The 13,513-nt window shown below is 41.8% G+C and overlaps 2 protein-coding genes across 9 annotated transcripts in view; one reads left to right on the plus strand and one right to left on the minus strand.

The window, feature by feature from the left end:
• Positions 1 to 1,958: 1,958 nt before the first annotated feature.
• Positions 1,959 to 13,513, minus strand: part of LOC309497802 (uncharacterized protein) — a 53,301-nt gene continuing 41,746 nt past the window's right edge. For 5 of the 8 annotated variants that reach the window (XM_082168100.1, XM_082168099.1, XM_082168096.1 and 2 more), the window contains 9 exons: positions 12,067 to 12,483; positions 7,623 to 7,880; positions 7,280 to 7,534; positions 6,950 to 7,192; positions 6,521 to 6,778; positions 4,794 to 5,096; positions 4,452 to 4,700; positions 4,292 to 4,375; positions 1,959 to 3,989 (listed from right to left, as the gene is read on the minus strand). In XM_082168100.1, the coding sequence (XP_082024226.1) occupies positions 3,923 to 3,989; positions 4,292 to 4,375; positions 4,452 to 4,700; positions 4,794 to 5,096; positions 6,521 to 6,778; positions 6,950 to 7,192; positions 7,280 to 7,534; positions 7,623 to 7,880; positions 12,067 to 12,483 (2,134 nt within the window). In that variant the 3' untranslated portion in view covers positions 1,959 to 3,922. Of the gene's footprint in view, positions 3,990 to 4,291; positions 4,376 to 4,451; positions 4,701 to 4,793; positions 5,097 to 5,557; positions 5,960 to 6,520; positions 6,779 to 6,949; positions 7,193 to 7,279; positions 7,535 to 7,622; positions 7,881 to 12,066; positions 12,484 to 13,513 lie in introns of those variants that run through there. The other 3 variants (XM_082168102.1, XM_082168098.1, XM_082168101.1) reach the window with 2 other exon arrangements.
• Positions 7,887 to 12,003, plus strand: LOC309500030 (uncharacterized protein). Its single transcript, XM_082171570.1, has 2 exons — positions 7,887 to 10,669; positions 10,703 to 12,003. The coding sequence occupies exons 1-2, from the start codon at positions 9,953 to 9,955 to the stop codon at positions 11,516 to 11,518; spliced, it is 1,533 nt and encodes a 510-aa protein (XP_082027696.1). The 5' UTR covers positions 7,887 to 9,952; the 3' UTR covers positions 11,519 to 12,003.

Genomic DNA, 13,513 nt, shown 5'->3' on the forward strand with positions numbered 1-13,513 from the left:
GCTATACTATTATTATGTAAGCGTTATCATTTATACTTAGCCCCTGGAGTTAACAGACATTTAACTGCACTTTAACTGTACAAAATCACCATGTGGCACAGAAAAATTGTTACTTCTTAGGATGCTAAATAATTAGACAAATGTATAGACAAACAAACAGGATATATTAATTTTATATTATGATAATTTTATACTAAAAAGTCAAGGGTCAAGAGCACAACTAAAGCAAATGCTAACCACCATCATGGTGACTTTAAAATACAACTATTGATTTCATTAAAACGGAAATGAAATATAGTAGGCCTAAATCTGGTTAGTAATAAGTGAAGCTGGTAATGCTGTTTGTGGAGTTGTTTACTCCTCCTCTGCTGAGATCTTCACAGATTTAATGTGCTGCCATGAAGTCACATTTTTTTGCGGTGCTTATTCCAACCAAAATTCAACATCTGTCTGACGTTGGAGCTTGACGCCAAACAAACGTTGGGTTTAGACGTCAACCTGACTTTCATTTTCAACCAAAATATGACGTCTGACTGACGATGGATTAGTTGGAGTCCAATGTCTTCCTGACGTCACAGTGACGTACTGTGCCTGCTGGGTATAAAATATATATGTGAAAAAAATACAAGGTGAATACTTTTGGCTTTTGTATGACAAATTTCTTGAGTCTCATTTTGTAAGTCAGAAATGTCCATTTATAACAAGCTTTACTTTTTTCAAAACCATTTAGATGCCGAAAGGGGGTCGAACTGATCTGACAATGTTTTGTTTATTTGCAGAAGATTTTCGATAAAATAATTAAATTCCTCATTATTCTGTGTATTCTTTTTTTTTCCAGCTTGTAGGTGCTTATACAGCAATGGCATTTTCATATTTATTGTTGCCACACCATGATATTTTATGTTCTTACTTCATTGTAATTTCTTGACACTCCATAGACTATTAAACATTTTGGTTTGTGACTGTCAATTTAATTCAATATTTTCAGCATTTTATAGGCATATTTCTTACATATGAAATCAAAACTACAAGCCTAAGGGTTTGCTGTTTATTTCCGACTTATTTAAAAACTGATTGTAAAAAAGCCACTTTCATTTAACCTTAATGCAAGCCCTTCTTCAGATTGAACTTTAACCTAATGGCTTTACTTTAACTTTAAAGGAACACTCCACCGTTTTTTGAAATAGGGCTTATTCACTTTCTTTCCTACATTTAGATAGGTGGGCAAATGCATTTTTGTCTCAGTGCATGCATTGTTTTAGTTTGACAGGGTCGGCGCTAGCTTAGCTTAGCACAATGAATGGAATCCTTTGTTGCCAGCTAGCATGTCCTGAGTAAAAGTGATATAAAAAAGTAAAAAAACCCACCTAATTACTTCTTGTGGCCTGCGTATTCACAACAAGTACAAATAGTGATGCAGATTAACACTAGGCGATTTCCTAGGCAGATATTAGGAAAACTGGGGGGTCTGGGGGTAATATAACTGTAATATATTAGTGAACACGAATGGAAGACACTTCAACAGCTGCTCATCTCTTTCTCAAAGATGTTGAGATGTTTTATGTTCTGTAAGCTCTCAGTCGTCCTACTGAGATTCCCTCATACAGACACATTCAACATCAACTGAAAAACACTGAGATTGTTTCAGTGATTGGAGCCGTTGTTCCAGCAAGTCTATAGAAACGGAATTGCCATGGCAACAGCGATGATCATAAACTCTGAAGAGGAAAACACAAGTGCCCTTATCGTCTCTCCTAATGTGCATCTCGATCAGATCGTCCTCTGTTTCTCTAACTTAGAATATTGTTCAAAAGAACTGCTAAAATCAGATGAATATGTTTAAAAAACTAAGTTCAGTAGCTTTAAATTCAGAAAAAAACTTTTATTAAAGTCCAGCACAATATTATGTTTCAAAATGAATGTATGCTGGATATGACACGAATACGGAAAATGTCAGATTTAATTTTAATCAGTAACAGTTTATTAAAGCTATGAATACAACACAGGATTGAATGCAAAATTTATCAAAAATACATCTGAAAACCAGTCAAGTAACAGTATGACACCTTGTAAACGTCCTGTTAACATTTGTAATACATTATATATAAAAGATATAAAAACGAAATCAAGTTTTACTCGCCTAACTGACCAATCATTTCAGTCAGAGGAATGAGGTGAGTGTGTTTTCCTGAGTAAAACGTCTCTCTTGTATTCTGTCTGCAGTAAACACTAGAGTTCAGGCAGTCAAACGGTTTCTACTCTTCTTCATGATGAAGAGGAGAAGATCAGGTAATCAATGGAGTAAATACATTAGTGTATGTCCTTCAGTTTGGATGTTTTCATTATTAATGAGAGGGCAGTCGTGGACTAATGGTTAGAGAGTCAGACTTGTAACACAACAGTTGCGGGTTCGATTATCAAAGAAACGACTGAGATGCCCTTGAGCGCGGGCACCTAACCGGGGGTTTGTGTGTGTGTTTGTGTGTTTTCACTACTGACTGCTCCTAATGTGTGTGACCTAACTTGGATGTACAGAGGACAGATTCTGAGCTTGGGTTACCAAACTGGGCCTTTGCCTCACTTCACTTTCCTTTCACTTTCACTTTAACAAATCATTGCTGCCCTCTACTGGAAATACATTGAAATCGAAAATTAAATATATCAAAAGCATCTTTAGGATTCACAAATTACTAAAAATAATCATCTACAAACAGTTAAAAATTAAATCAAAAATGCAAATCTGCAAAAATAAAATCTATCATCCATCCATCATATATTCAGATTATGCTGATAACACACATACACAAATATTCCAACAGCAGTGAAGCACGTCAACGTCTTTTTCAGAATAAAAGCTTAACCACATTATGGTTTGTCAGTGTTGCCGTGTCGGGTTTTTTAAGATGCTCAAACAAGTTGTGCATGTTACACACATCACCTTAAAACGGTTTACATCTAAACTGTTGCCATTCGTGAAAACGGGTCATAAATGCAATGCAAGGCCCATATCCAATGAAGCATAAACATCTGGGAAAACATTTTAAATACAGAGATTAAATAATCTCTCTCTAAAGGACTGAAAGCTGCATGCATGCTTTGGCTGTCTTCGATAATTGGTTGAAAAAAGGGGAAAAAGGACCAGACATCCATATTATCAGTAAAGAAAACTAAAAGAAAACATTTTCATTAAAAATGAAGATTAAACTAACATAGATTTTCATGACTCCAAAACGTACTAAAATAGACCACCAATTAATTTTTCGGTTTTGATACATAACATATCAAACTTGAAACCTTTACAACTCGCCTGAATTAAACATGAAAAAGCCTCAATAGCAAAAACACTGAATTGAAAGACTTCGCTGAAATATTTAACCCTGTTTTTATTTTAAACGATTCCAGTTAGCATATTATTTACTTTAGAAGACTACAAATGCTAAAAATAAAAACTAATATAAATACTAAAATATATCAATAATAAATACTAAAACTAGAATAAAAACTAAATAAACTGTCCCTGAGAAAAATGACACTATGAATGACTACTATGAAAGTATTAACTACACTAAAACTAAATTACAGTGAAATCTAAACTAAATTGAAAATAACATAAAAACTAAATTCAAAACTATAACCCTGCATGACAAAAATAATATAAAAGAATGGAGAAGAGGAAAGAAAGTTTACAGATGGATTTGGTCATTTTACAAAACAGTTAATGCAATAGATTATGACTGAAGATGATGATGATGATGATGAAACATGAATATGGTCAAAAATCTGCTGCTAGATTCATCTCTGGGACTCTGATGGGCTGATTCTTCAAAAGTGTTCACACCTTTTACCTTTTCACGAGCCTCTAGATCTCTCTAGATCTGCTTTGGTTGTTTCGCTTGTTGATTCCAGAGAGAGTTTATTATCATCACCAGATCTCAAATCGTGGGTCTGTGAGGAAGAGCTTTCTGGATTCAATCCTGTTGTTAAAGAGCCTACAGATACGAACACACACTGATATTAGAAACAGCAGCTGAAACAAACACACCATCATGAACAGAAATCAGATTTATAGACATATAAATTGTGCCAATGTTTACATTTCTTTTTTAATGGATGATAAATTGTAGTAGATAGCAAAGGAAAAACAGTAACAAAATGGCTTTGAATAAAAGAGAAAACACTTCAACTCAGAGATCGCAGTTTTATTTCTGAGCCTCATGTTTGTTGCTACTGTAAGACTTCAGCTCAAATAACTTGAGAAGGGAATGTGATTCTGTGACGTTCAGACACACACCTTACTGTCTTTATGTCACTGTTGCGGCAGACGATACTGTAGATTCTCTGAGCCCCAGTGTCACTGATGCTATTGCCACTAAAACTGCAGATCAAACAAACAAATCAGACAAAATGCAAAAATACTACAGATTATACTTCTTTGTGTCTCAGTCACTCACTCAATGTTTTGTGCTTTGTGGAGGTTTGGGAGCAGCAGATCCAGGCTGGGATCAGTGAGACGGCACTGACTCAGATCCAGTTCAGTCAGTCCTTCAGAATATTCCAGAATCAGCGCCAGACCTCGACAGACCTGCGGCTCCAGAGGAGTCTGACTGAGGTCCACCTCGTCACCCAGAGCTCGAGAGAGAGACTCCGCTTCCTCAGGACTCACATGAGCCAGAAACTGAAGCAGCAGAGATTTATCACAGCTGAAACACACAGAGAAAGAGATGATTTACATACATATTTATATTAGATTTCTGTCTGTTTGTGTATGAATGTAATCTGTTGATGTTCCTCACCAGAGTTTCACAGCATGTAACACTGGGAACAGCTGGTCCATTCCAGCTGTGTTAATCTCACAGTCCTGTAGAATCAGCTGTGTGTGTGTTTGAGCTCTCTGAATGACTGTGGTCATCACACGGCAGTCCTCAGTGGTCAGATGTAGAGTCTCAGAGTGTGTGTTTGCTGTCAGATCCAGAGCAGAACGACAGGAGAAGTCCAGCTTGTGTTGCAGGACGGAGAGCAGAACTGAGGAAAACTCCTGCTGGACATCAGAGACACTGCAGCAGCGAAGCATCTTCAGTAACAGCAGCCTGTCAACCCTGAACACACACACACACACACACACACACACATCATCAACACTACAGCAGCGAAGCATCTTCAGTAACAGCAGCCTGTCAACCCTGAACACACACACACACACACATCATCATCAACACTGCAGCAGCGAAGCATCTTCAGTAACAGCAGCCTGTCAACCCTGAACACACACACACACACACACACACACACACACACACACACACACACACACACACACACACACACACACACACACACACACACACACACACACACACACACACACACACACACACACACATCATCAACACTGCAAGCAGCGAAGTATCTTCAGTAACAGCAGCCTGTCAACCCTGAACACACACACACACACACACACACACACACACACACACACACACATCAACACTGCAGCAGCGAAGCATCTTCAGTAACAGCAGCCTGTCAACCCTGAACACACACACACACACACACACACACACACACACACACACACACACACACACATCATCAACACTGCAGCAGCGAAGCATCTTCAGTAACAGCAGCCTGTCAACCCTGAACACACACACACACACACACACACACACACACACACACACACACACACACACACACACACACACACACACACACACATCAACACTGCAGCAGCGAAGCATCTTCAGTAACAGCAGCCTGTCAACCCTGAACACACACACACACACACACACACACACACACACACATCATCAACACTGCAGCAGCGAAGCATCTTCAGTAACAGCAGCCTGTCAACCCTGAACACACACACACACACACACACACACACACACACACACACACACACACACACACACTGCAGCAGCGAAGCATCTTCAGTAACAGCAGCCTGTCAACCCTGAACACACACACACACACAATCAACACTGAACACACAGACACACACATCATCAACACTGAACACGCACATCATCAACATACACACACACAGACACACACACACATCATCATCAACACTGAACACACACACGAGCATCATCAACATACACACAGTTTTTTCCCCCTATAAAATACAACTAACAAAATAATTTGTCTTTAACTAGTTGCAAAATAACGCAAGCTTTGATCCACAAGGCTTTTATATCACACAGATCTGTTGAATGTAAGAAACAGGCCGAGAGAAAGAGGAGAAGAGAGAAATCAGGAGTTTCTCAAATGAAAGGCTGCATATCTCGACTTTCACGTCATCAACACTGTCGACGGCTGTTTCCATTTGTAGGATCTTTGGAGAGCAGCCTTTAAGACCGCAGATTATTGCCATTTAGCACTACATTAAGTCAGAAGATTTAAAGATTTTTAATACAACACTAGACTCCAGTGTTTAATGCTCCAGAAGGACTGGTAAAGGAGGAACGTAGCCTTTGCATTGAGAAGCCTCTCCAGAGAAAAGCAGCGAGACCTGATGTGGGAGACGTGTCTGAAGAGAGGCACAATGCTCTCCAGCTCCTCCTCTGGTATGGAGGTCCACAGCAGGTCGAGTGAAACTGCAGTGCAGTGCTGCAGTGTGAAGCGCAGCGCCGCACAGTGGACAGAGTCCAGATCTCTGCTCTGCAGGGTGATGTAGTTCTTCACTGAACTCAACAGACTGGCCACACACTCAACAGAGCCGCTCTCATAGATCTCTGTGATTACAGACAGCATGAAGACAGAGCTCATCCTGTACACACACACAAATCATCATGATTAAAGATTGATCCTTCGTATCATTTCTTATTCAGTTCCAGATTTTATGTGAACATTAAAACCTTTAAATCTTGCCATTCATTTAGAGGTTTTATATCATTTCTAAAGTGTTTTTGAGATAGAAATAATTTATTGAATAGCTTACCGTTTAAACTGAATCCTGTTCAGAAACGGCAGGATTTCTCGGATGTTGCACTGAATGTTGCTCTTTCTGAAGTTCACAGTGATTTGTTGAATTCTGTGCTGCAGGAAATAGTGAAGCTCTTCCCAGCTCAAGGAACAGGAAGTCAGATCTCCGTCCACTTTCTGCAGGAAGTGCTGAGTCAGTTCCTCTTCCTGAGCTTCATACACACATTCAACCAGCTTCTGGAGACTTTCTTTAGATGGTCTACACACACAGAGCTTAATGTTTTATTTCTATGCCATGATAAATATAAGGTCAAACACTGCTGAAATGTGTCTTATAGTCTAATACCTGAGCATCACTGGGCCCTGGTGACACAGTAGGACAGATGGAGAAACAGACGCCATCTTGTATTCAGTCAGGTTCAAACACTGGACAGTCCAGAGTCTCAGAAAGATGGCCAAACTGCTCAGGACTCTGGACCACTTCCTCTCTGACAGCCGTTTACCATTCAGATCAAGTGTGAGTTCATTAACAGTGACAGGAGTTTGAACCCTCATTGACCTCAACACCTGCACTATTCTCAGCACCATATAACCACTCAGCCTGAACAAAACAGTACGCATTGTAAATATTAGCAGGGAAATCAATCAAGATCAACATCTGAAATGATTATTAATAATCCTGTCTGTACCTGAGTGTGTGTATGTGTGTGATGTGTCTGAAGAGAAGCCTTGTTCCTCTTAGAGAGATGGCTTCGGGTTTTAGAGTGAGGCTGAGTCTGTCAGAAGAGAAACGTAAGACTCTTCCCACAGACCTGCAGGATTTACTGGGTAAACTTCCTTCCAGACTGACGGAGGAGCCGAGAACCTCCAACAGTGAAGTCACCAGCTCTGGATTCTCTCTGAGCTGAACCACTTTAACTAAAGTTAACAAACACCGCTCAGAACAGCTGAAAAATACAATACATACTTGATTAAAATGACATATGACTCATTACAATTGGAAAAAGAAATTAACAATGCATTGTATTTCATGTGCAAAAAATCTAAAGGCTCTTAGGGCCAGTTCACACAGAACGTGTTTCTCCATTCACTGCGTTACTTGTCCATTGTTTTTCAATGTAATCATGCGCTAGACGGACGTGTTTGACCGCTGCGCTCGTGTCTCGCACAGGCCCCGTTCTAGGATTGCGTGACTTGGGGGGAATTTCAAAAACGTATGTAATGTTTGTTGGTCACACTTGATTCAATTTATGATTCATTGTTTTGTTTTTCTTTTCTTTTTTTGCAAATTCAGAATGATTTACTTTGATTTCTAATGCAATTGTATTAAATACTAGATAAAATGCATTTTTTGCAGTTTTTTGAATACCTTCTTTGTCTTTTTAATACTTTCTATGAAAAATAAACTACTTAGTATTGTTTATTGCATGAACAGTAATTTTAGAGGAACTTTAAATATATGTACAGTTCCAGTCACATGATATTGTTTACATATAGACCACAAGACATAATAATAACTGAATTTACACAATAGATCCAGTTCATATGTGTTGTTTCCTGAATGATCAAAAAGCTGCAAACATTCACTGATGCTCAAGGCAACACAACACATTAAGAGCCGGTGGGTTTGAAAAGGAGGATTGGATCATCTTTATTTTATTTTAAGATCTTATTTTTTAGTGCTGCCCTGCAGAAGCTGCATAAATACTTACATATTTCCAGATGACAAAATAAGAACAATTTACCCCCAATCATCCTGTGTAAATATTTACACACCGCTGCATTTTAATGCATTGTGTTTCCTTCTGGAGCGTCAGTAAATGTTTTCAGTTTGTAAATTATGTACATTTATGTAAATTCCATATTTTACTAGAATAGTTACATATTTACATTTTTTTTTTCTTTTTTTTTCTAGATTTTTCATGGGCTAAATCACAATTTTAAAATGACCAATTAAAATGTCCAAGTTTTCCATGATTGTGTAGCAATGCATCAATGGTGTGAGCGCGTTTAAATACAAGAGAGCAATTATGAAGGAGCTGTCATCTGTCTCTAGTATTTCACGTTTGTAACCAGAGTATGTGAGCGGTGCGGAGTGGGAGCGGAGCGAGGAGCGGAGTTGCGTGATTTTGCCAGGAGCGAGGAACGGATTTTTTTAATGTCGGAGCGTTGTGATTTTCTCTCGCTCCAAAAACGCTCCACTATCGCTCAGGACCAAACCACTGTGAGGCAACGGAGGGGGACTCAAAATGTTTCTAATCATATTTTGCATTTGTATTGTTTTACTAGTACCTTCACAAACATTTATATAAAGTATATATCATGTAATTAATTTTACACATGCTTTTAATTATATTTTTACCGACCCCCTCGCGATTTCTACCTGTGCAACTCCATTAAATGATGGATGATTTTATAAGGCCCTGCCTGTTTACACGAGAACGCTCGCGGGTGAAAACGTAAAAATATTTTATCAGATGTGCCTTTCGTTTAGACGGCGACAGCGTTTTTGGGGCTTTAAAACGCAAAAAAAGTGAAACCACCCTCCAGAGTGGAAATCTTAAAAACGCTCCACCGTCGCGTTTCCATCTAAACGGTAAAAGCAAAAGTCTGCTAGACAGTGAAGGCACCGATCAGTGCTTCACATTGCCACCTTGCCGCTGAGTGCATACTACATTGAATTTCACACACTTTTGCGTCACCATATGCACGCAGATTCCCCCCCCCCCCCCCCCCCATAACGGTCGTCTAAACGCAGAATAAAAGTTATTACTTTCGCGTTTTCTCTTCAGATCGTTTCCGAAATATTACCGTGAAGAAGGGGAAAAAATATAAATGTATTGTAAAAGGTAGTGATGACAAAGGAGAACGCGAGTGCGGGGAGGTGATTACAACGTCAAAAGATTCCTTGTGATTCCTATTTTGCTTTGTTTTAAAGTGAGCTAAAGGATAGCCTAATTTATTGGTTTGGGGAATAACCAGGAATCCAGCAGTACGGATCTCGCCTGATCTTCCCAGCATGAGCCGGGAGTTCGCTGGACAGATCGCGGCCTTGGCCCTGGATAGCCTCGATCTGTTCCAGTACACCTGGGGGTTTGTTCCTCTCGCTGCCTCTTGCTCTCTGGGTGACGAGGCAATTAAGTTGTGTTACCGGCTGGGGGCTCAGGAGGTCGACCCGAGAGCGCTCCCCGATCTCTCTGGTCTGGATTGGAGAGAGGCACTCTCCAGATGTCTGGAGAGCTTCCTTCCGTGGCACGCCAGTCCAGCCGAGCCTGCACTTCACGCCAGTCCAGCCGAGCCCGCACTTCACGCCAAATCTGCTGAGACCAAAGCAGTATGCGTCGTGCCCGCCGCCCCTGAGACTGAGAGCGTCATGCCCGCCGCGTCTGTGACAGCAAGCGTCATGCCCGCCAGCACAAAGTCTTCACCGCTGGTCCCATCCAGCACTGAGCCCTCTTCACCGCTGGTCCCGTCCAGCGCTCAGTCTTCTTCGCCGCTGGTTCCGTCCAGCACCAAGCCTTCACCGCTGGTTCCGTCCAGTTCAGAGTCGTCTTCGCCGCTGGTCCTAGCCAGCTCAGAGTCCTCTTCGCCGCTGGTCCTGCCCAGCGCTCAGCCTTCTTCGCCACTAGTCCTGCCCAGCGCTCAGCCTTCTTCGCCGCTGGTCCTGCCCAGCTCAAAGCCCTTGCCGCCGCTGGTCCCGTCAAGCTCAGAGCGCGCTGATCCTGATCCAGAGACTGTTTACGTCACTTCTGCCGATCCAGAGACTGAGCTTCACGTCACTTCTGCCGATCCAGAGACTGAGCTTCACGTCACGTCAGCCGATCCAGAGACTGAGCCTCACGTCACGTCCGCCCGTCAAGAGTCTCGTCCCGCCGAGACTGAATCTGTTCCTGAGCCTGAATCTGATCCTGATACTGAGCCTGAATCTGTTCCTCTTCCTCTTTCTGCGCCTGTGTCTTCGGACAAGATGGCCGACTCCACGCCTGTGTCTTCGGACAAGATGGCCGACTCCACGCCTGTGTCTTCGGACAAGATGGCCGACTCCACGCCAGTGTCTCCGTACAAGATGGCCGCCGCCGAGCCAGTGTCTCCGTACAAGATGGCCGCCGCCGAGCCAGTGTCTCCGTACAAGATGGCCGCCGCCGAGCCAGTGTCTCCGTACAAGATGGCCGCCGCCGAGCCAGTGTCTCAGGACAAGATGGTCTCCGCCGAGCCAGTGTCTTCGGACAAGATGGCCGCCGCCGAGCCAGTGTCTCCAGACGAAATGACCACCGCCACGTCGCCTGAGTCCTCAGCAGAGATGGTCGCCGACACGGTGTCTGTTCCTGTTCCTGAGCCGGTGTCTGTTCCTGTTCCTGAGCCGATGCCGGTTCCTGTGCCCTGGTCGCCTGCACAGCCTGCTCCGCCCTGGTCGCCTGCACAGCCTGCTCCGCCCTGGTCGCCTGCACAGCCTGCGTCTCCAGGTCCTCTTCCGCTCTACGGGCCTGGCCCTCCATCCCGCCCCCGGGTCCGCCTCCGCTCCACCACCCTCCTGGACAGTTTTGGGAGCGTCTGGAATTCGCTCCTTAAAGGTGGGGCTATGTAACGGTCACCAGCTGGAGTGCCCTTGAGAGCCACCAGAGGGCACTCCACATAAGACTATTATCACTCACAAACTACATTTCCCATAACTCACTGCCCGGACTCATCACTGATCACATTCACCTGTACCTCATTCACTGATTGCATTCACCTGTATCCCATCCTGTTAGTCTCAGTCTATTTATACCATGTTCATTCATTCACTCACCACAAAGTCTTGTTTAAGTGTTACACTGCATTTCTGAGCATTCTCCTGGTTTTCTTGTCTCTTGGTTTTGGATATCTTGCCCTGTTCCCTGGATTACTCTCTTGCCTCTGGTCCCTGCCTGTTTTGTTTCTTTGTTTGTTTCTTTGTTTTGACTGCCTGTCTGTGTATGACCTTTGCCTGTACATTGGATTACGCCTCTGGATTGCCCCATACAATAAAGCTGCGTTTGGATCTAAACCTTTGTGTCTCGGAGCAGATCGTAACATTGACACATTCTGTCACCAAACTAAGAATAATATCAACCTGAGAACACTGACACTGTAAGTTGTTGTAGATTCTCTCACCTCAGCTGTGAGATGTAGGACAGACACTGAAGGAAACTCTTCACTTCTTCCTCTGAACATCCTCTCAGCTCTACTGGTTTCTTCTCTGTCTGGAGTTTCAGCACTTCCAGGAGGACGGAGGTCTTTCTCTGTGAGAGATCTATGATCCAGACATCAGGTAACTGGAAAACTGACTGTAATGCTGGAAGGAAACTCCTGCCTGTTTGAGTCTCATAGTTCTTCACATGTGAGTAAAGATCCAGCAGGAAATCACTCTGTTTAATTATGTCAGTCTCTTGATAACGTAAAGATGTGTAGGTGAAGACTGATGATAACAGTTTCAGCATCTGCTCTCCTGTCTGTGTCTCAGTCTCTGCTGCTTTACTGAAGAGTCTCGGAAGAAATCTGTTTTGAACACTTTCATTCAGATTAGAGAATCTGTAACAAAATGGAAATGAGAAATGTGAATAAATAGAGATATCACTGAACTTATTATAGCTATGACGTGACTAAATAATACAAATTAAAATAATGTGTTTGTTTCCTGTTTTCAGCTCACATTGTTGTAAACACTTGAGACAGAACATCAAATTAGTCATTAAATACTGACAGAGTAATTAACACTTTATAATGAATACATTTCCCCCTAAATATATATTTTAAAAGTATTTACCATCTCACTTTTTTACTTAATTCTTAAAGTGTTTAAATATTGAACAACAATATGTGCCCTGAAATGATCAACTTACATTTGAGACTATTTTTCTAACCTCAGCAAAACAATGGACTCTAGTCAATTTATCAATTATAAACTACTCTAAATAATTTCATCTATTTTCTATGCTATGTAAAGTTGTTAATGTCTCTGTGATGACGAACCTTTGTGATGACATCATCATCAGAGTGCCATTTCGGTATGCCTTAGTGAGTGTTAAATGTTGTTATAATTAGTCTGCCTAGTATATCGTTCAAGCACTTTGTTTACATGTCATTACATCATCCTAAGTACACTCTTGACTAGCTATTGACGCTAGCAACTCCACAAGGACTACATTCAGTAACATCATATAAGTTACATTTCTTTGACTGTTACGGTTAGCACTTGAAGTGTAATAATCACAAGGAGGCAGTCTAGTGGTTTTTACAGACTGTTTATTGGTCATTTAAATTATGCAGTTCTGTGGGATTGTATTGTGCTTTCCTGTTGATTCTTCTGTGCTCTGCTCGTTCCGGTAGTGCGTGTAACCCGGAACGTGCTTATAATAGCAGCGGTCATACCATTTTGTATAACTAGGGGGTAGTGTTGTCAAAAGACCCGGTACTTCGGTACCAAGTCGGTACTAATTTTTTTTTTAACGTCACGGTACCAGGTTTTCTCAAACCCGGTACTTGATGCGCGTGCATGCCCGAAGCGCGTGCAGTTGCGTCCTCTTCATAAAAGCGCTGATGGCGATCGGCGGTGCTGCTG

Source organism: Leuciscus leuciscus (assembly GCF_965113295.1).
Source record: "Leuciscus leuciscus genome assembly, chromosome: 1".
NCBI lineage: Eukaryota > Metazoa > Chordata > Actinopteri > Cypriniformes > Leuciscidae > Leuciscus > Leuciscus leuciscus.